This window comes from Pungitius pungitius, chromosome 1 (assembly GCF_949316345.1).
Source record: "Pungitius pungitius chromosome 1, fPunPun2.1, whole genome shotgun sequence".
NCBI lineage: Eukaryota > Metazoa > Chordata > Actinopteri > Perciformes > Gasterosteidae > Pungitius > Pungitius pungitius.
In genome coordinates this window covers 25133780-25157557 of record NC_084900.1, presented here as the reverse complement: position 1 = coordinate 25157557, position 23778 = coordinate 25133780, and the positions used below count along the sequence as shown (strand labels likewise).

Below are 23778 nucleotides of genomic sequence, written 5' to 3'. Positions count from 1 at the left end.
TATCCCATTATGATTTTTTATAAATGTCAGTTACCCAAAACTAAAAAAGTATTTATTTTTTATTATTGTTCAACCAATTCCAGCAGACAAGTGTAGAAATAGCATATTTAGAAATATAGTACTTTCAGAAATTCAGGTAGCCTATAGGTAATTAGACCTTCTGTAAACTATGTTTTTTTAAGTAGACCAATACTTTCAAGTACATTCCGAACATTGGTTATTTTTTCAGACGTGGACCCTGGTCCTTAAACCAGTCATCTGGTGCAGTGTGGGTTGGGTGTGGGTCCTTGTACTCGTAGTTGGGCTAACGTCCACGCTAGCTGCTAATTGTTTTGCGTTGAGGTGATACTTGAGGCTATATGTGAATTCCTTGTTGCACAGCTTGCACACACCCACGCTCTTATCGACGCTTCCATCCGTGTGTTTATTATAATAAAATTTCCCATTCACGGGGCCACCCGACACGGTCTCGTCAGCTTCTTCGTTCATGTTCACTGTGGTTTGTTGTTGTCTGAAGTCATGAACGCTAGTTGGTGCTCCAGTATAATCGGTCCTCCAAACTCATCCAGTGAGAAACGTTCCGCGGTGCAAAAAATAAGTGTAAAAATGCGTAAAAAATATTGAATGTGTTATTTTTGTGTAATTAATTAATCTTAATTCACATTGTAATTAATTAATCGTAATTAACGCGCTAAAGTCCCGGCCTTAGTAATTTAGCTTATGCTTTAATCCAAAGCGACTTAGCATTATAACTAGGGTTGGGTATCGAGAATCGATTGGAATCGGGACTAGCTTTGCGATTTACCCGGTATCGTTCAAAAGTTTAAAATTCGATTCCTAGTTTCGATTCTTAGTCCGCGGCGCCGACCAGAAATAGAAACCGCTGAACACCAACGAAGAAGCGTCCACCGGAAGTGTTGGCGTAACAGCGCAATCGAACATGTATAGCGTGCGTCGGCGGTCCAAAGTGTGGTTACACTTTTCGAAACAAACCGAAAACTCGGCAACAAACTCCCGGTTGTTGTGAATTTGTGACGCATCAGACCAGTGCGCGCGCGGGTGCCGGGTGGCCCGAGCGGAGCGGTCCTATGTGTTAAAATGAGCAGTGAGGCTGGCGCTGCAAAGAAAAACAAGATTGTGCTAGCACTCCCCGTGCAGACCGCCAGCAGCCCCCCGTCAGCGAAAGTGTCCCTGATTTGAGGTTGGGAGAGTGCCCCCCCCGTGTGCCCCGTGTTTGACGCGCTGCCTCTTCCTCTGATTCCAAGGGTTCGTCCATCAGTGGGAGCAAGGTAACGTTTGAGTACCTGCAGTATCACACACTCACGTGTAAATGTGTTTTTGTGAGGTTTCAAAAATAAAGCTCTCTGGAGGAAAGTGTACCCGTTAAAAAATATTAATAATTTATGTTTATACAATATTCAAGTTCATAGTTTGACATTTATATTGTAGTTGAAAACAGCCCTGTTAGAAATTCATAGTAAAGTTAATAAAAAGTTCATAGAATTAACATTGATGGAGAAGGTCAGACTATTTCCTTCAGAAAGACCCTTGGTTAGCTAGCTCATTTAAAATATCTTAAACTTTTTTGACCCTGCCTCTTAAAAGAATCGGAATCGAAACCAGGAATCGGAATCGCTCAAATTCAAACGATACCCAACCCTAATTATAACCCATGCATTACATTTTGGTTCTATTTTGTGAGTCTACTAAGAGAGACCCAAAAGTTTCTCATTATTGTGTAGTTTCCTGTTTTAAAAGCTCTTTTTGATGGACATCACAGCGGCATCAGAGTTGTGACACACAAATATGCACAAAAATGTACAATAATAATTTTATCAGTCGAGAGTCAGGCTTCTTTTCCCTCATCATCCCCAAATATTCTTTTGGAATAAAACTCAGCCAACTGTGTCCGTCTCTTGGCTCTACTAAAATGTATTTTTGTTGGACAAACCATTGCATTCTGCATGTGTTTTGTTCAGACTCGTAGGTGCCAACAGAACATTGTTGACTTGAAACCTCATGTGCTCACATTTTCTTGATATTTTTACTAGTCTCCAGTTATCTGAACAAACATATTGTGACTTTAGTACTCCTGTTAATGTGTTCCCTTCTCCCAGTTGTACCCCCGTTTTCCAAAACAAGTCATGCAAGTGACGCTTCCTCTGCACTCGATTGATCTACTCGTGCAAGATGATTAAGATTGGCTGATCTAAATTCAGGTGGTTAATGAATAACAATTTTTAGCTCAAAGAAGCACTCGACTTTCATGCATTTTTAAGAACATGTATTTTAATGATGCTTGCCACCCTGCTTTGAATATTTCAGTACCTCTGAAGCATTTACTGCAAGTCAATGTGAATGACTTGCAGTAAATGTCAATGATAAGCGCATACGGAAGAAATATAAGGTTGCAGTTTTCTAGATTCAAGCACTGCTTTCAATTCAACACAAGGCTGTGCATCCTAACATCTTATTCGGAATGGGTATGTGTTACCGGTTTCAAATGGGAAGTAACGGCAGTAACAAAAAGATTCTTTATGGGGTTCACTACTCTCACCTCGATGTCCGTCTGGAAAACAGAAGCACGTTGTCAGCGAGACAACGAGCGGACCACCATCTTTAGATCCCAATTTCAATATCTTTATTACAATACATCAAGTCATAATATCAAACAGTAACATTCCCTAAGGTAAACATATTTCAGTTTGTTAATGTCAAGTTAAACATGTCAATAAAGTTTTCTACACCTAACAGTGTTCATCTTTAAAATACTGTCTTAACAAAAATAAATGTCCCTCTCTTAAAGTGCAATAATAAATGCAATATCACAAGGATAAGTCACTCTTAAAGCTATATAGTTATCTATATTTATAGTTATTTGTTTCCTGTTAAACTTCAGAAATGCATCGTCTCTCTAAGGCAATTATGTGATTCAAACACTTTAGGAATATTTAAATGACTACAGTCACAACATGAATAATACACATAGGGAAACTGTTCTTCTGTAACCTTAATATTATCTATTCTACGTTTTAACATCTCTCTTTTCTCAACATTTACAACATATTCACAACATGTCAGGATATTCACAAACTCTAAATATGTCACCGCTGGGGAGTGAGGACACCAATGCACCGACCCATACATTCAGAGTATCGATACGCTCCTGCTAAGCAACCGCATAAAGGTGCCTCACATATGGTACTATTTATCTGATCACCCCTTTATATCTGTAGCGATGGTTTGGGTTAATGGACTGTACCTTTCTTCCAACCATTCAAAGCGCTTTAACACTTCATGTCATTATTTACTCATTCATACCCATTCACACACCGATGACCGGAGCTACCATTCCCAGTGCCACTTGCCCATGAGCAAGAAGCATTCACACCATTTACACACTGTAGTCACAGCTACAGGGCCTTTGAACATAACCCACACATCTCCACATTTAGCTTAGTATAGCATAACGATATTAACAATATTTAATAGTAAAACAAATAGTACAAAAAAGTTTTCAATTTAGTTATCTTGTATTGCTGTTACAATTTCTATGTGATTAATTATTTGGCAAAAACAGTAGGAATATAGCTTTTTTTCCACACAGCTGCTTCTCTAAACTTCCTGAGTTGGCTGCTTGTGTGTCTGTTTGCTTTGCCAGGATCACTCAGGGGCTCTGAGACAGGATGCCTGTGGTCCCTGATGGAAATAGTATGTTATTCTCATCATGTTGAATAAGAGCCACTGGTTTGTTTTTGAGCAATAGGCGTTGACTGTCCGAGTGTCAAACTGAATAAATACTGTGTGTCAGTACCACTGGCCAGTTACCACGACTTCTACGGAACCATGCTCCATTTTAGCCCCACACTCGGTGAGTATACTGATATTTCTGTTGATATGGGTCTATTTCTGAAATTTAAATGGTAATTCTGTTTCCTAACAAGCCAGAATGTCCGTTTAATCACTGTTTTCTGTTTCAGCACTGGCAGCGAGCTTTATGCTACTAATTCCAGGTTAATATCTATTTGTGTGTGTGTGTGTGTGTGTGTGTGTGTGTGTGTGTGTGTGTGTGTGTGTGCGTACGAGAAATGTCGCAGATGAAGAAGTGAGTTCATGTTGGGTGGATCTTAGAGGATGAGGGTGCCTGAGATAAGTAGGGCATCTAAAGTAAGATGTGTGTTTCTTGGTGCACTGTTTCCATTATGGGAAAAACAGCTGTATTATCACAGTGAGCAACTCAGTGTTTGGAGACCCCTGTTACGGAACTTACAAGTACCTAGAAGTGGCTTACGTATGTGAATGTAAGTATCTCCAAGACCAGTGGTCTACATGTGCAAAGGAAATCATGACGGGTTTGTAACAAGCCCCAAAAATCAGGCTGTATTCATCCAAGTATTCTGTTCTTCTGTGTGATTTAATTGGCTCTCAATGAAACAAAGAGTTGAGCTAATTAAAATGTAAAATAGAGTAGTTTGCTATCCTGCAACAACAAAGCATTGTGGGCAACCATTCACCTAAATATGAATCTTAAGTGAATCTTCTGGGTTTTTTTTTTACAGATCCAACTACCAATCCAGAGGAGTCCGTTTAAACATGCTGTAACCAAGACAATCACTATAAACATGAAATAAATCAAATATGTTATATTTGGCTGGTTACGCTATATATGATGCACAATCTGGAATAGGGAAAATGGATTCCTACCAATACACTTATATAACTTCCAAATTCAATATTTTATCTTTTTTCCTGCAGATTCTTAGGTCCCTCCAGCGGAGCTTTCAGAACATTAACTTGTGTCTATACCAAAAAAGATGCATTTAATCAAATATATTGGTCAGATGGTCAATTTGTTCATTACCTATGAATGAAAAAAACGGTAAAACAAACTTCAGAATTTGGTTCCAGATATATAATTTACCGCTTTGGAAGTTACACCCATACAGATTGTTGAAGTTGGAGTTCACGCTTTTCTCAGCAGTGAGCGATAGCAGCTCACAGCCCTGTGAAGCTTGAGATGGGTCAGCATGTGTGTGGCAAATGTAATTAAATTAATGAAAACAGGAGTACATTTAAGTCAAACATCATTTGCTGCTGCTTAAAAAGAAAAGTTGGAATATTATAAAAGTGTGTGGTAACACAACTCTTCCATCACAGTTTGGCATATTGATTGTGTTTTCAGGAAGCAGCAACAACAAAGCATTCAATGACTCAATTTACCAACAAGCAGTACAATCACAAAAAAGCTCTTTTTGATGGACATCACAGAGTGTGTCACAGTTGTGACATACAATTATACACAAACATTTACAATAATAATTTTATTAGTCGAGAGTCAGGCTTTTTTTCTCTCTATCATGACACAACAGTAAGTCTCTTGCTTGCTGCTTACAGTTTTCCATCCCCAAGTGTCCAGTGTGTATGTGGGACAGCATTTCAGCTCCGAGTGAGTGTGGCACAATGATCTTGTCACCTTTGAGCAGGATTTCGTCCCGATGGTTCCAGTACTCAGAGACGGCAAGCGGCCACCTTCAGTTTGACTCAGGCCATCCTGCTTGGATAACTTGTCTTTACATTGACAGTTGCTCATCTTGTGCTGTGGCGGCTTTGATTTCTGCCATTTTCCAATCACTCACTGGTGCACTGCGGATAACCGTGTGGATTTGTAAATCCATGCCTTCACTATTGGCTTTCTGGTCGTTGATGGAATGCAAGGTCTCGATTTGATAAGGCTTTTATTACAAAATATACTCCATGCTAAAACAATGACATCGCTACAGTGAAGTCTTTTACCAACACAAGGTGACTGTATTAGGGAGGCCTACAGTAGTGGGGGAGTGAAAGGGAAAGGGGCCACCACCAGGTATCCAGAAAAGAAAAGTCACACACTGCAAAGCAAAAGACACAAATCAGAACACAGCAAATATAAAACATGCCAAATAGACTGAGAATGAGAAAGCCCTCCACCTAGTGAGCCACCACCCAAGCCCATCTGTACTGGCATTGAGAAGACCCCAGACTAGGACTCACTCCAGTTGGTTTACGAAAGAACAAAACCCAGAAACAACTAGACACAAATTAACAACAAAGTCATAATCAAAATACTAAATAAAACAAGGTAAGCATAAGTACATCATATATTTGCAAAGGGGTAAAAACAGCAGTGGCTAGAGCTCAGCTTCAGCACCCGAAGCCAACATCACTTCCCCATTCCTGTAACAAGAGACGACACATGTCATACACAATATGTAAAAGAACTTCCCTGAACATTGAAGCACCGCTAAAGAAGCATATTTAAACATACAACATAAGAAAAACAACCACCACTCCAAAAACAGACATACCTGGGAATTGCACATTATACATCCACACATGGTGAGAGCTCTGTAACAAGTCCTCTATAGCTCTCACTCCTGCACCTTGACTAGATGTAGTCGTTCCCGAGACAAGTGTGGAGATGGGGAAAGCCTGGGGTAAAACCTACATTTAAGGAGAACCAGGAAGGGATCTGGCCTCACCTGGTGGGAATCACTAATTAGGGTGGTGTGGCCAAACAGGTAGAGGAGGGAGGGGGAGCTCTACCCATCACACATGGGCATCTTGCATTTGTTACACTGACGTCCTTTTGCCGGACATTCCCCGTGCAATCGTGTTCTCTCAATGCTGTACAACACAATAAAAGCTGTGATTCTTAGGAGTGCTCTCAACTATTATAACATATTGTCTATATAAAATCCCAATTGTGATACCACATAAAGGTGCCTCACATATGGTACTATTTATCTGATCACCCCTTTATATCTGTAGCGATGGTTTGGGTTAATGGACTGTACCTTTCTTCCAACCATTCAAAGTGCTTTAACACTTCATGTCATTATTTACTCATTCATACCCATTCACACACCGATGACCGGAGCTACCATTCCCAGTGCCACTTGCCCATGAGCAAGAAGCATTCACACCATTTACACACTGTAGTCACAGCTACAGGGCCTTTGAACATAACCCACACATCTCCACATTTAGCTTAGTATAGCATAACGATATTAACAATATTTAATAGTAAAACAAATAGTAAAAAAAAGTTTTCAATTTAGTTATCTTGTATTGCTGTTACAATTTCTATGTGATTAATTATTTTGCAAAAACAGTAGGAATATAGCTTTTTTTCCACACAGCTGCTTCTCTAAACTTCCTGAGTTGGCTGCTTGTGTGTCTGTTTGCTTTGCCAGGATCACTCAGGGGCTCTGAGACAGGATGCCTGTGGTCCCTGATGGAAATAGTATGTTATTCTCATCATGTTGAATAAGAGCCACTGGTTTGTTTTTGAGCAATAGGCGTTGACTGTCCGAGTGTCAAACTGAATAAATACTGTGTGTCAGTACCACTGGCCAGTTACCACGACTTCTACGGAACCATGCTCCATTTTAGCCCCACACTCGGTGAGTATACTGATATTTCTGTTGATATGGGTCTATTTCTAAAATTTAAATGGTAATTCTGTTTCCTAACAAGCCAGAATGTCCGTTTAATCACTGTTTTCTGTTTCAGCACTGGCAGCAAGCTTTATGCTACTAATTCCAGGTTAATATCTATTTGTGTGTCTGTGTGTGTGTGTGTGTGTGTGTGTGTGTGTGTGTGTGTGTGTGTGAGAGGATACACACAATGGTTGAAAATATTTTTATTTGTCTATGTGTTTGAGTTGAACTATTTCTTTCATATCTGTTTTTAGTTGTTGCTACAGAGACGGTTGTCACTTGTATCGACGACGCTGTCCAACGCCTGAGCTGTGGTATTCCTGACACTCTCTGTCCACAGCACTTAATTCTGAGCACAATTAATCATTAAATTATCCCTCTAAGCAGACCAAACCAGTGATTTAACAAGATTTATCAAATGTCCTAATTTCTCCCAATTTGTTGTTAAACAGACACTGGCGTGATCAGGGTGCAGGAGGCATTCTATGGACGTGCAGACACTGACACCTGCAGTGAGGGAAGACCTCAGAGTCAGCTCGCCAATACAAAATGCTCTCAAGACGGCACAGCAGAGGTCCTCAAGAGAAGGTACATATCACATGTACATTTATACAATAGAAAAAGAATGATTTTTTTATTGCACGGATTTAGTAAAAATGTTGCACCAGACAACAAAAACAATAGAACAAGCAGCTATTCTCTTATTTACCTCAGACAGGTTCTAGTTGGCATGTGCAATAGTATTGTGTGTATTCTTCCGCTTCCTCCACAGTGATTACATCATCAGTGTATGAGGAAGGGATTATTTACCTGCATGACTCAACAAGTTGGTTTCTTGTAATTCTTGACTTTTACAATGCTGTTTTTTTCCTGTTGCAGGTGTGATGGGAGAAGGGTGTGTGAAGTAAGCGTGAATGCTTTCGGAACACCAGATCCCTGCGTGGGCACCTTTAAATATCTACAGACCAGTTTCACCTGCCTTCCCGCAAGTCAGTTACATGAGTGCATGAACTCAAAGCAAGGCTGCTAAATGTATAAACCTTAGTACTGTCAGACTATGTATACATTTCTGAAAGAGAAATGGATCTCCATTTCTCTTTCAGATTTGTTGTATACTTATTTCCTCTTTTATGGACCTGCTTTGGGAGATTCAAACAGGAGCCATTATGCTCCCATGGAGTTCACCCGGTCAGCTGTGGGCTGTGATTGAAAGGATTTCAAGAAGAAGCCTTCTGGCACAAAATATGTCAACTGAATGTTAATAATGCATGTTTGATTTGATTTGTTATTTTGACAGTTCACCACATGACGTGTGAGCACTCTTTGGCCCACCTGCAATGTGGTAAGATCGTCTCTTCATTGTGTGACTGAAGGAAAAAAACATTACCTTTGATCTTCAAGAGCTGTATTTTAATTTCTCCTTGCTTGCAACACTTCCTCCTTCTCTTGTCAGATCAAGGTCTGATTATATCCGTCTATGGTGCCACTTATGGACGCCATGACCAGAGCGCATGCGCCTACCGACGGCCTGCCGCTGAGACCCTAAATACGGACTGCTCGCGCCCCAGCACCAGCGTGGTCTCTGAAAGGTGCATTGCTCACTCTTTAGGTTGAAGGCTGCTGAAATCAAAATCATGGCGTATTTAACTTCATACACGAGTTTGTCATTCCCTTATCCCGTATCTCAAGTTTGTCTGTATTCTCTCATGTCACTCTGCCTCCACAGCTGCAATGGGAAAAACAGCTGTATTATCACAGTGAGCAACTCAGTGTTTGGAGACCCCTGTTACGGAACTTACAAGTACCTAGAAGTGGCTTACGTATGTGAATGTAAGTATCTCCAAGACCAGTGGTCTACATGTGCAAAGGAAATCATGACGGGTTTGAAACAAGCCCCAAAAATCAGGCTGTATTCATCCAAGTATTCTGTTCTTCTGTGTGATTTAATTGGCTCTCAATGAAACAAAGAGTTGAGCTAATTAAAATGTAAAATAGAGTAGTTTGCTATCCTGCAACAACAAAGCATTGTGGGCAACCATTCACCTAAATATGAATCTTAAGTGAATCTTCTGGGTTTTTTTTTTACAGATCCAACTACCAATCCAGAGGAGTCCCTTTAAACATGCTGTAACCAAGACAATCACTATAAACATGAAATAAATCAAATTATATTTGGCTGGTTACGCTATATATGATGCACAATCTGGAATAGGGAAAACGGATTCCTACCAATACACTTATATAACTTCCAAATTCAATATTTTATCTTTTTTCCTGCAGATTCTTAGGTCCCTCCAGCAGAGCTTTCAGAACATTAACTTTTGTCTATACCAATAAAGATGCATTTAATCAAATATATTGGTCAGATGGTCAATTTGTTGATTACCTATGAATGAAAAAAACGGTAAAACAAACTTCAGAATTTGGTTCCAGATATATAATTTACCGCTTTGGAATTTACACCCAGAGGTGGGATCAAGTCACTGTTAGGCAAGTCACAAGCAAGTCTCAAGTTATTGCCCTCGAGTCCCGAGTCAAGTCGAGTCTAAGACGAAGCAAGTCTCAAGTCGAGTCACAAGTCACAGCCAACAAGTCTCAAGTCGAGTCACAAGTCGTGGCATTTTAGTTTCGAGTCATTTCGAGTCATTTTATTATAGTGGGGACGGGGAACCCTGGGTGATGGTGCGCTGCCTCACAGACCTAGACTACGAAGGGAAGGGTAATGGTGGATCGACTGTGACTGTGTTATAGTACTGTAACGCTCACCCCAATACTGCAGCGTAAATAAGGAGGCGATGACTGGCTTTATTTAAATAAAACAACTCAACTTCGGTCACTGTTGGCCGTCACCACGCCGAACGAACACTTCCGCATTCACGGCCCCCCAAAACTCGGGTTGTCTCGCGTAACTACAGCTGGTAACGGAGCATAACGTGAACACATGCAACATCTGCATAACTGATTAACTAATAACTTTAACTCAGCTCATTACACTACTTTAAAACGGACGTTGACATAATGTTGGCGGGGATTTCCATCGGAGTCTGAATCCGGGTTCAAAAATCCCGATTTTTGTAACCATGAACGAGCTGTCTCGTTGATACGGTCAAATGGACTGCAGTGATTGGATGTTGTTCAGGCAGCGCGCTCTCTGCTTACAGGTGCCGCACATTTTTTTGACAGATGCAGATAAACAGAGCGGCGCGGCCGTGTGAAAATGTTTTCCCCCAGTTTTCATGGGAAGTAGCAAGTCTTCTCGAGTCAAAAGGCTCGAGTCCAAGTCAAGTCACGAGTCATCGGTGTTCAAGTCCAAGTCGAGTTGCAAGTCTTTGTACGTTTTGTCGAGTCGAGTCTCAAGTCATCAAATTCATGACTCGAGTCTGACTCGAGTCCAAGTCACATGACTCGAGTCCACACCTCTGGTTACACCCATACAGATTGTTGAAGTTGGAGTTCACGCTTTTCTCAGCAGTGAGCGATAGCAGCTCACAGCCCTGTGAAGCTTGAGATGGGTCAGCATGTGTGTGGCAAATGTAATTAAATTAATGAAAACAGGAGTACATTTAAGTCAAACATCATTTGCTGCTGCTTAAAAAGAAAAGTTGGAATATTATAAAAGTGTGTGGTAACACAAATCTTCCATCACAGTTTGGCATATTGATTGTGTTTTCAGGAAGCAGCAACAACAAAGCATTCAATGACTCAATTTACCAACAAGCAGTACAATCACAAAAAAGCTCTTTTTGATGGACATCACAGAGTGTGTCACAGTTGTAACATACAATTATACACAAACATTTACAATAATAATTTTATTAGTCGAGAGTCAGGCTTTTTTTCTCTCTATCATGACACAACAGTAAGTCTCTTGCTTGCTGCTTACAGTTTTCTATCCCCAAGTGTCCAGTGTGTATGTGGGACAGCATTTCAGCTCCGAGTGAGTGTGGCACAATGATCTTGTCACCTTTGAGCAGGATTTCGTCCCGATGGTTCCAGTACTCAGAGACGGCAAGCGGCCACCTTCAGTTTGACTCAGGCCATCCTGCTTGGATAACTTGTCTTTACATTGACAGTTGCTCATCTTGTGCTGTGGCGGCTTTGATTTCTGCCATTTTCCAATCACTCACTGGTGCACTGCGGATAACCGTGTGGATTTGTAAATCCATGCCTTCACTATTGGCTTTCTGGTCTTTGCTGGACTGCAACGTCTCGATTTGATAAGGCTTTTATTACAAAATATACTCCATGCTAAAACAATGACATCGCTACAGTGAGGTCTTTTACCAGCACAAGGTGACTGTATTAAGGAGGCCTACAGTAGTGGGGGAGTGAAAGGGAAAGGGGCCACCACCAGAAAAGAAAAGTCACACACTGCAAAGCAAAAGACACAAATCAGAACACAGCAAATATAAAACATGCCAAATAGACTGAGAATGAGAAAGCCCTCCACCTAGTGAGCCACCACCCAAGCCCATCTGTACTGGCATTGAGAAGACCCCAGACTAGGACTCACTCCAGTTGGTTTACGAAAGAACAAAACCCAGAAACAACTAGACACAAATTAACAACAAAGTCATAATCAAAATACTAAATAAAACAAGGTAAGCATAAGTACATCATATATTTGCAAAGGGGTAAAAACAGCAGTGGCTAGAGCTCAGCTTCAGCACCCGAAGCCAACATCACTTCCCCATTCCTGTAACAAGAGACAACACATGTCATACACAATATGTAAAAGAACTCCACTGAACATTGAAGCACCGCTAAAGAAGCATATTTAAACATACAACATAAGAAAAACAACCACCACTCCAAAAACAGACATACCTGGGAATTGCACATTATACATCCACACATGGTGAGAGCTCTGTAACAAGTCCTCTATAGCTCTCACTCCTGCACCTTGACTAGATGTAGTCGTTCCTGAGACAAGTGTGGAGATGGGGAAAGCCTGGGGTAAAACCTACATTTAAGGAGAACCAGGAAGGGATCTGGCCTCACCTGGTGGGAATCACTAATTAGGGTGGTGTGGCCAAACAGGTAGAGGAGGGAGGGTGAGCTCTACCCATCACACATGGGCTTCTTGCATTTGTTACACTGACGTCCTTTTGCCGGACATTCCCCCGTGCAATCGTGTTCTCTCAATGCTGTACAACACAATAAAAGCTGTGATTCTTAGGAGTGCTCTCAACTATTATAACATATTGTCTATATAAAATCCCAATTGTGATACCACATAAAGGTGCCTCACATATGGTACTATTTATCTGATCACCCCTTTATATCTGTAGCGATGGTTTGAGTTAATGGACTGTACCTTTCTTCCAACCATTCAAAGCGCTTTAACACTTCATGTCATCATTTACTCATTCATACCCATTCACACACCGATGACCGGAGCTACCATTCCCAGTGCCACTTGCCCATGAGCAAGAAGCATTCACACCATTTACACACTGTAGTCACAGCTACAGGGCCTTTGAACATAACCCACACATCTCCACATTTAGCTTAGTATAGTAAAACGATATTAACAATATTTAATAATACAACAAATAGTAAAAAAAAGTTTCCAATTTAGTTATCTTGTATTGCTGTTACAATTTCTATGGGATTAATTATTTGGCAAAAACAGTAGGAATATAACTTTTTTTCCACACAGCTGCTCCTCTAAAGTGCAAAGAGAAAATGAAAATGACAATAGGGGATAAAGAGTGCTCCAGGAAGTCATAGTGAAACTAATTTGTGTTACATTTGGCAGTCACAAGAGCTAAATATGAAAAAATATTATAACTAAATATAAATAAATCACAAAGAGCTGTCCTAAGAGGAAGTACATGTGAAATACTTGAGAGACAAGCAATTTACCAGAACAGTTCCACTTCTTGTCAGACAGGAAATACATCTCAGAAGAGGGTGAAGATATCATCTTTCAACATACCACAAAGCGAGTAATGTGTTTTGTAAATACAAAAATTATTTTTTATTTCTATTGTGAGCTTTTTGCATTTTTCTCCTTGAGGAGTGTTTTGTTGTCACATTGATAACTTTTTTTCTCATCATCTGAAGCCCATTAAAGTAAGTCAGCGCCCTCTTTCATGAGTCTTACACATTTGCGGAAGTTTGAGCTATTTGAGGTGAAGACATTCTTGAGCTGGCAGTATAAGTACCGGTGTGTATATTCTCATCTCCACCTCAGCCTGAATCTCCTGCAATCATGTTCAGCTTCAAACTCGGCACCACACTGTGTGAGTATGCATTTTAATGGAAACTTTACAATAATTATGTGGGTTCATTTACAAGAAGGAATTAAAATAAAGCCCATTTATCACATTACATTATATTATGTTCCTTTTTTATGTACAATACAATTGCCGTTATCCAAGTAGAATATTTTCAATTTCCACAATTATTAGTGTAGTTCTTCTTCTTTACAGCAGGTATATTTTAACCTGCATTCAACATCCATATTAATGTGTCATAGCAGGTACTACAGACTCCATGATTGATGGAAAAGAGCCTTCTATTGATGTATTTTAACACAGTCTTGCTAAATTATTTTTCTAGTGCTGGCAGCAACATGTTCCATCATAAGAGCAGGTAAATATATGAGTGGATGCATAATGGTGATTCTTGCATGTATTTTCAATACATACATGATGTGGCTTGAACCCACTTCAACTAACGCCTTCAAATCCTTTATTTTAGTGGTTTCCACAGAGAGAGCCACCACCTGTCACAATGGCTTCAACGTCCAGCGCCTGAGCTGTGGTATGATTTTTTAAAAAAAGAATGCTGTGTCGGAGTATTGTTTTTCCATATGAAGATAAATAAAAAGAATGAAGTTAATTATTTCTGAATTTCTCATTTGGTGTGCTACAGATACCGGAGTGATCCAAGTGCATTCAGCACTGTATGTGTAACCGGTGGGTTGTTTGTCCCTAATGAGCCGCCGTAGAGGGAATTCCCCCCCAAGCCGGTACGTAGACTTCCGCATTCCATTACATTAGCACTCGTATATAAACACACAGCAGACACCCGTACTGACGCTACATCCCTGTGCCACTTGCGCCAATCGTGGTCCCTGGGGCGGGTATTCCTCTCACTGCTGAAGGCCTGGTAGGCGCTGCGTGCCTTGCAGTTTTTTTTATTTGGGTCTAATTGGCATTTAATTTCGTTTTTTTGTTGTTTCTTTACTTAATTTACTTATTTACTATTTACTGTGTTTGTTTGGTGCTTAGTTGATTTTAATATATTGAACCCTGTGATTGGGTACTTGTGCTCATTGTGTCTTTTCCTGCTCAGGGTCTGGTCCGGGCGTGGCTTCTCATGGTGGGGGGATTTGGTGATAGAGTTGCTCACTGCTGCGCCATCACTCCTTTTGAATGCCGTGGTATTTTGCACTTCCCTTCACCACTTGTACAGTTTTAGTTTGCCTCTTTTTCTTGATTTGGTGTGTATGAATGTATGGCACGGAGCGTAGTGAGTGCTCTATTCCAGCCCCTTAGTCCTCCATCGTTGTTGTGGCCACTACTGGCCAGCCCTGAGTATGGCTTTCTCTCTTTCTGGTTCGCATTGGAGCACATAGATTATAATTGGTATTTTTAAATGATTATATTCAATACAATGAAATAAATATATATATATATATATATGTTCCGATTTTTTAAGTCTCATTACGCCAAATAAATTGCTCAAAATTGTATAATTTGTGTCTAGTCAATTACTTGTTGCATGCCACCATCATTCTCAGGATCGCGCGCGGTCACAATTGGCGTTGTCGGCAGGATGGCTGGGATGCAATAGTGATTGTACTGACTTGGGCGATTATTCTGTATGTTTTGTATTTTTTTTTGTTTTTGTCCAATTAGACCCAAATAAAAAAAAAAAACTGCATTGGTCATCGAGGAAGCCAGCTGGACCTCCACAACGGCAACGGCTCCTACTGTCTCCTGTGCTTTCCTCACCCCTCAACAATCATGGCCACGGAACAAGAGCTCAGAGACTTGGTCCAGCAGCTCCAGTCTGAAAATGAACGGCTGTTAGCCGCTTCCAAAATGAACTCTGGAGCAGCTGCCCCGAGTTGCTCCAATGACTGTCCAGCCCCCCTATCTAATGTCCATTCCAGCAATGGGGAGTCTATGGAACGCCTGCTGTATATTCCCAGAGAACGCAAGTGCCCGCTCTTCAGGGGGACTTCTGGGATACCCATAGAGGACTGGATAGAAGAAATGAGGGCCACACTGAGGACTAGACGACTGACTACTGTAGATCAAGCATATTTTGTATTTGACCATTTGGAGGGTGAGGCTAAAGATGAGATCAGGTACAGAACAAGAACAGAGAGGGAAGATCCAGAAAGAATTATGTCTATTCTGCGGGAGTTGTATGGCTGCGTACGTTCCTATGTGTCCTTGCAAGAATGTTTTTTTTCCAGAAAGCAACAGGAAGGAGAGTCACTGCATGAGTTTTCGCATGCCTTATGTTGTCTTATGGAGAAAGTCGAGCGTTGTGCTCCCAGGAAAATGGCAGACTCCCACATCCTCTTACGCGACCAGTTTGTTGAGCACGTCCTAGATCCTAACCTGCGCAGGGAACTAAAAAGGTTAGTGAGGGAGAAGCCTGAGTGCACGCTGTTGGAGGTTAGAGCTGAGGCCATGAGGTGGGAACGAGAGGGTAGACCAGATGAGCCACGGGGTAGGAGCTTTTCAGTCCCATCCTTCAGCGCTGTTCATTATTCCAGGGCCCGCCCACCTAGCCTAACGGCAAACTCGGAGTTCACAGAGCTGCGACAGCTTCTAGAAAAGCAACAGGAACAGTTAAATCAACTGACCCAGGGGTTGTTGGCATTGCAGACAGCCCCCCGACCTCCAGTCAGGCGACCTAACACCTTACTGTGCCTTCGCTGTCAAAAACCCGGCCATTTTGCTCGGGAGTGTGATAATGAGCGGTTCATTCCACAGGCTCGGCCTCAGCATGTGGCCGCTACCTCTGCTCTTCAGGAGGCGGGAAACTTCAACCCTCTGGTGTAAGGAGCCAAACATCAGAAGGGGAAGGTAACGGCTCACAGATACAAAGGCCAGGCCCACATCGCCCAATTGACCGCCTTATAGCAGCATGTCCGGAGGTAACTGTTAGCTTAGGGGGAGTAACTGCTAAGCTGCTCCTAGACACTGGCTCAATGGTTACCACCTTGCCAGAGAGTTTCTTTAGGCAGAACTTTAAAGGCACCCCTAAATCCTGTAACTGGCTGGAGCTGACTGCAGCTAATGGCCTTGACATCCCTTATGTAGGCTTTATTGAGATGGACGTGACTGTATTTGGCCAGGTTGTACCGAACCGGGGTATTCTGGTTGTTAAGGACCCCCCAGGGACAGGTGAGGTAAGAGGAGTGTTGGGAATGAACATAATAAAAAAATGTTATCAAGTGTTGTTCAGTGGGCATGGCCCTAACCTCTTTGACCTCCCTGAAGTACAGCAGGCATCTGTAGCGTTGCAGCAGGCCTTGTATCATTGCCACTACACTGAGACCACAGATTTGCCACCTACGAGCAGTGTGGCTCGAGTGCGAGGTAGGCGTCCTGTCATTATTCCTGGGGGCTCAATGAAATTGATTGCTGCCACATGCTCTGCTCACTTTAGTCAGTCTACAGGTACAGTCCTGATCGAACCGGTGGATATTGGCCAACCCCTACCTGAAGGCTTGTTGGTCTCACCTGCAATGGTCACGGTCGAGAAAGGTACAGTTTACATTCCGGTTGTCAATGTAGGGCAAAGAGGGACTGCACTATACCCTCATCACCCGATAGCAACACTAAGCCGAGCAGATGTTATTAGCATGCCAGATGGAATCTCATTCACACAGCCACATAGTATAGGGGCCACAGTCTATTCCCAGGCCGCTTTATCTGACTCTGTTAGGGGCCAGATTGCATCACTAGACCTCGCGTCACTAACTGATACCGACCGGCAACGTGTATTCTCCCTCTTGCTTGAACATGAAAAGGTCTTTGCGTCATCTGATTTGGACCTGGGCTGCACCTCCTTAATTACCCATGACATTCCACTAAACGACGATGCCCCAATCAGGCAGAGATACAGGCGCATACCCCCATCTGATTATGATGAAGTTAGGGCACACATTCGTCAATTGTTGGACAACAAAGTCATTCGGGAGAGTTGTAGCCCCTATGCTTCGCCGATCGTGCTTGTCCGAAAAAAAGAGGGCAGCTTAAGACTATGTGTGGACTATAGACTCTTGAACAACAAAACTAGGAAAGATGCTTTCCCACTTCCTAGAATTGAAGAGTCCTTAGATGCCCTCTCGGGCGCAAAATGGTTTTCCACCTTAGATTTAGCTAGCGGCTATCATCAAGTGGCAGTAACTGAGGCAGACAAAGCTAAGACCGCCTTCTGCACCCCATTTGGACTGTTTGAGTTCCAGAGGATGCCATTTGGTCTCTGCAATGCCCCTAGTACCTTTCAACGGCTAATGGAGAGGCTGCTAGGGGACCAGAACTGCCAGTCCCTGCTGCTATATTTAGATGACATCATTGTGTTTTCATCCACTGTGGAGGAGCATCTTGACCGCTTGAGGCTGGTTCTCAGTCGCCTCCAAAAAGAGTCACTCAAGGTGAAACTGGGCAAATGTAGTTTCTTCCAGAACAAAGTGGGGTACTTGGGACATGTCGTGTCGGCAGCTGGGGTATCTACGGACCCAAAGAAAATTTCTGCTGTGGAGAAATGGCCTACCCCAAGCACAGTAGCCGAACTCCGCTCGTTTCTGGGGTTTGCGAGTTATTATAGGCGTTTTGTAGAAGGCTTTGCCAGGCTCGCGGCCCCCCTGCACCGGGCTGTAGCACAACTGGCTGGCAAGAAAAACCGCAGAGGTCGAGGTGTGTCCCTGAATGATGCATGGACCCCACAGTGTGACTCCAGCTTTGGAGAGCTTAAAGCCAGGTTGGTGTCCTCTCCGGTGCTAGCATATGCAAATTTTAACCTTCCTTTTATTTTAGAAGTGGATGCCAGCCATGAAGGCCTAGGAGCTGTTCTGTCCCAGGAACAAGATGGCAAGACCCGTCCCATTGCATATGCCAGCCGCAGCCTACTCCCAGCCGAAAAGAACTACAGCTCTATGAAACTGGAGTTTCTTGGCATGAAGTGGGCGATGTCAGAGAAATTCCGTGAATACCTGCTGAGTAACAAATGTGTAGTGTGGACTGACAATAATCCCCTCAGTCATCTGGGAACGGCCAAGCTGGGGGCTACGGAGCAGCGCTGGGTGGCAGAGCTGGCCGTTTTTGACTATGTGGTGAAGTATCGCCCTGGCCGCACCAACCAGAACGCAGATGCCCTCTCCAGGCTACCTCTAACACACCCCCCAGTTTCATCTCGTCCAGGTACACTAATCCCAGTGGAAATCGACAAGGCAGTACGGCCAGAAAGGGTGGCTGTTCAATCCGCCATCTCTGCCTTGCCGGAACGAACTCCCGGTGACTTGGTAATCATACAGCAAGCAGATCCTCTTATCTCTTTTGTGCTTCCCTATGTTCAGCAGCAACGGATGCCAAGCCTGACCGAGCGACAAGACAAGGGTCCTGCGTTGAAAGAGTTACTACGCCAGTGGGACCGGCTGCGCACCCGAGACGGACTATTGTACCGGGCTTATCAACGATCAGATGGAGGGGAGGAGGTCCTACAGCTGGTGTTGCCAGAGAGCCTTCGCGCAGAAGTCTTGGAGCAGTTGCATACACATCACGGTCACCAGGGTATTGAGCGCACAACTGAACTGGTACGGCAGAGATGTTACTGGCCTGGTATGCGGTCAACAATCCGTGACTGGTGCCTGCAGTGTGAACGATGCTGTCTGGCCAAGAGCACAGTGCCACGGGTACGCGCTCCAATGGGTCATTTATTGGCCTCTAGCCCAAATGAAGTCCTGGCAATTGATTTTTCGTTTTTAGAACCAGCTCAGGATGGCAGAGAACAGGTGCTAGTGATGACAGACATTTTCTCAAAGTTTACCCAGGTTGTTCCTACCCGGGACCAGCGTGCCGCCACCGTTGCTGGTGTTCTAGTCAATCACTGGTTTTACAAATTTGGAGTCCCAGCGAGGTTGCATTCAGACCAAGGCCGCAGTTTTGAGAATGCCATCATATATCAACTTTGTGATTTGTATGGCATTAAAAAGACCAGGACTACGCCCTACCACCCGCAGGGGAACGGGCAGTGCGAACGTTTTAACCGGACTTTGCATGATCTTCTTCGAACCCTTTCGGCTGATCAGAAGCGCCACTGGCCGCAATACCTTTCCCAACTCTTGTTTAATTACAATACTACTCCGCATCAGTCAACAGGCTATTCCCCTCACCACCTTATGTTTGGCAGAGAGCCCCTGCTCCCCGTGGACTTCATGTTGGGTAAATTCAAGGACCCAATCCCCGGGGAATCCAGCCAGTGGATCAGGGAGCACCAACGACGGATGCAGGTGGTTACAGAGAGTGCTAGGGAGCACATGCGGGCGGCTGCTGAACGACGGAAAGGGAGAGCTGACAGGCAAGCGCAGGAGGAAATCTTGCCGGTTGGACAGCATGTTTACCTACGGGACCACTCCCACCGAGGAAGATCAAAAATCCAGGACGCATGGGCCCCAGAAGTATTCCTGGTAGTCAAGCCCCCTGAGCCCGGTGGGGCGGTATATGCTGTGGCCCCGCAAGAGAGACAAACTGAGGTACGCCACGTCCATAGAACCATGCTTAAACCTGTGCTTGCTAGGTGGCAATCTCCTAAAACGAGAAGAGGAACATCCCCTGCGACCACCAACAGCGAACCTGAGGAGGAGGGCCTCTGGCTAGCCAGCGACGCTCCAGGCAGACCACTCGCAAAGGAACCTTGCATCGGAACTCCGGTGGAAGCAGAGGTGGATCCACCAGTTCAAGAGAACCAGAGTTGCCCAGTGAACTCTGACCCCCCGTCACTTAGGAGGTCCAGTCGAAGGACCGCTGGCCTGCATTCAAATCCATATAATCTGCCAGCTAGATGTAGGGGCAGAGGCAGGGTAGGGGCTATAACCTCCTAGATACAGTGCTGTCCAACCACCTTCACACATTGCCGATAAGATTGTGGTATTGTCGGGCCGCCAATTCAAGAGCCCCGGGGTGAATGTAACCGGTGGGTTGTTTGTCCCTAATGAGCCGCCGTAGAGGGAATTCCCCCCCAAGCCGGTACGTAGACTTCCGCATTCCATTACATTAGCACTCGTATATAAACACACAGCAGACACCCGTACTGACGCTACATCCCTGTGCCACTTGCGCCAATCGTGGTCCCTGGGGCGGGTATTCCTCTCACTGCTGAAGGCCTGGTAGGCGCTGCGTGCCTTGCAGTTTTTTTTATTTGGGTCTAATTGGCATTTAATTTCGTTTTTTTGTTGTTTCTTTACTTAATTTACTTATTTACTATTTACTGTGTTTGTTTGGTGCTTAGTTGATTTTAATATATTGAACCCTGTGATTGGGTACTTGTGCTCATTGTGTCTTTTCCTGCTCAGGGTCTGGTCCGGGCGTGGCTTCTCATGGTGGGGGGATTTGGTGATAGAGTTGCTCACTGCTGCGCCATCACTCCTTTTGAATGCCGTGGTATTTTGCACTTCCCTTCACCACTTGTACAGTTTTAGTTTGCCTCTTTTTCTTGATTTGGTGTGTATGAATGTATGGCACGGAGCGTAGTGAGTGCTCTATTCCAGCCCCTTAGTCCTCCATCGTTGTTGTGGCCACTACTGGCCAGCCCTGAGTATGGCTTTCTCTCTTTCTGGTTCGCATTGGAGCACATAGATTATAATTGGTATTTTTAAATGATTATATTCAATACAATGAAATAAATATATATATATATATATATGTTCCGATTTTTTAAGTCTCATTACGCCAAATAAATTGCTCAAAATTGTATAATTTGTGTCTAGTCAATTACTTGTTGCATGCCACCATCATTCTCAGGATCGCGCGCGGTCACATATGGACGTAAGGACAACGAGACCTGCAGCGAGGGAATACCTCCGAACCAACTTGATGATACAACTTGTTCTCAGGCGGGCACAACGGATGTGCTCAAGACGAGGTACAGTGGTAAAAAAATATACTGTTACTGCTGTACTAACCAAAGGCATGCTTAAAAACTAACAACTGACAGACAAACTACTCCTTTGTGTGTCCTCTAAATCATCCTGTGTTTTTTCCTTATTCGCTCTGTTACTTATAATGACCCACACACCACAATGTATTTGGTATATGTAACTTTCATGTTGTTTAGCCACTGCCTTCTTGGTCCAAGTCCTCTTGCGTACCATCGTTGTTCAACATTCTCTTTTTTTTATGTGATTGCCTCAGAAGACAGGACTTCGATTGCACATTTAAACGCAGCATTTCAGGAAACCACAACTGTGTAAGAAATCAACTGGTGATGTTTTATTGTGATGTCTGCTAGTTGAGACGTTTACACTCATCCCTTATCAATGTCTTTCCTACAGGTGTGATGGCAAGAGGGAGTGTGAACTGAACCTAAATGACGTTAGTACCTCTGATCCCTGCCGTGGAATCTCCAAATACCTGGAAACCATCTACTCCTGCTTGCCAGCAAGTTGGTTACATCTCATGAAAGCATGAAACCAACAGTGAAAAAATCTTTATATGGCGTGATGTCTAATTTGTTTCACTGATTATTCTTTCACAGTCAACATTGAAACATGTGAGGGCTCTTTGGCACATCTCAGATGCGGTAATACATATATTTTTCTCTTTCCTGCATTTCTGGTGGATGAAGCAAACATTTTTTATGCATCCGACCTCTGTTTTCTTCACCTTGCCAAATGTAACTCCTCTTTTTGACAGATCCAGGACTGGAACTATTTGTGTACGGTGCCGACTACGGACGCCGCGACAGGACCACCTGCACTTACCGGCGACCTGCTTCTCAGGTTGAAAATGTGCTCTGCTCAGCACCCAGCAGCAAAGTTGCTGAACGGTACAGCTTGAGACCCTTTGATAAATATTTAAAAAATACATTCAGATCTCAAGACACATATTGGCACAGATGAATTGGAATTCTTAGAAGAGGAAAGAAAGCAAAAAAGTCCATCATGTACATGTCATGTGTGTAGGTTTGAAAGCATTTGGTGCACAGGCTACACGCTATGTGGCCATTGACCCTATTTCTCACATGCACCGTGGTGTATTCAAACGTTTTTCACCAATTATTTTACTTCACATCCACAGCTGCAATGGGAAAAACAACTGTACCATCAGTGCCACCAACTCAGTGTTTGGTGACCCCTGTGGTGGCACTTACAAGTACTTGGAGGTGGCTTACGTATGTCAATGTAAGTAAAGGCCCATTCGGCTGGTTACGCTATATATGATGCACAATCTGGAATAGGGAAAATGGCATCCTACCAATACACTTGCTTATATAACTTCCAAATTCAATATTTTATCTTTTTTTCTGCAGATGCTTAGGTCCCTCCAGCGGAGCTTTCAGAACATTAACTTGTGTCTATACCAATAAAGATGCATTTAATCAAATATATTTGTCAGATGGTCAATTTGTTCATTACCTATGAATGAAAAAAACAACTTCACGATTTGGTTCCAGATATATAATTATACCGCTTTGGAAGTTACACCCATACAGATTGTTAATAAGTTGGAGTTCATCATTTGCTGCTGCTTAACAAGAAAAGTTGGAATATTATAAGTGTGTGGTAACACAAATCTTCCAGTATTACAGACAAGTGATCAATCAAGAAAATCACTTTTCAGTACAGACAACTTGGCTTCAGTTGTGATACAAAATAAGTACAATTAATCAAAGTTTGGCATATTGTGTTTTCAGGAAGCAGCAACAACAAAGCATTCAATGACTCAATTTACCAACAAGCAGTACAATCACAAAAAAGCTCTTTTTGATGGACATCACAGAGTGTGTCACAGTTGTGACATACAATTATGCACAAACATTTACAATAATAATTTTATTAGTCGAGAGTCAGGCTTTTTTTCTCTCTATCATGACACAACAGTAAGTCTCTTGCTTGCTGCTTACAGTTTTCCATCCCCAAGTGTCCAGTGTGTATGTGGGACAGCATTTCAGCTCCGAGTGAGTGTGGCACAATGATCTTGTCACCTTTGAGCAGGATTTCGTCCCGATGGTTCCAGTACTCAGAGACGGCAAGCGGCCACCTTCAGTTTGACTCAGGCCATCCTGCTTGGATAACTTGTCTTTACATTGACAGTTGCTCATCTTG

At 43.0% G+C, this 23778-nt stretch overlaps 2 protein-coding genes across 3 annotated transcripts; both read left to right on the top strand.

Moving 5' to 3' along the window:
- The first annotated feature begins 3586 nt into the window (after positions 1-3586).
- On the top strand, positions 3587-9832 carry LOC119223741 (L-rhamnose-binding lectin SML-like). 2 transcript variants are annotated; one of them, XM_037481148.2, is made up of 9 exons: positions 3587-3871; positions 3981-4013; positions 7733-7792; positions 7931-8066; positions 8358-8467; positions 8776-8820; positions 8932-9067; positions 9205-9308; positions 9567-9832. In XM_037481148.2, the coding sequence occupies exons 1-9, from the start codon at positions 3847-3849 to the stop codon at positions 9596-9598; spliced, it is 681 nt and encodes a 226-aa protein (XP_037337045.2). In that variant the 5' UTR covers positions 3587-3846; the 3' UTR covers positions 9599-9832. The 2 variants fall into 2 exon arrangements, with proteins under 2 accessions (XP_037337045.2, XP_062419579.1); XM_062563595.1 differs by lacking the exons at positions 3587-3871; positions 3981-4013 and adding exons at positions 7191-7442; positions 7552-7584.
- An 833-nt stretch (positions 9833-10665) lies between these two features.
- Positions 10666-23124, top strand: LOC134132194 (L-rhamnose-binding lectin SML-like). Its single transcript, XM_062563607.1, has 11 exons — positions 10666-13556; positions 13678-13726; positions 14046-14078; positions 14187-14249; positions 14361-14396; positions 21497-21596; positions 22006-22115; positions 22209-22253; positions 22367-22499; positions 22751-22854; positions 22983-23124. The coding sequence occupies exons 2-11, from the start codon at positions 13696-13698 to the stop codon at positions 22988-22990; spliced, it is 663 nt and encodes a 220-aa protein (XP_062419591.1). The 5' UTR covers positions 10666-13556; positions 13678-13695; the 3' UTR covers positions 22991-23124.
- Positions 23125-23778: the final 654 nt, after the last annotated feature.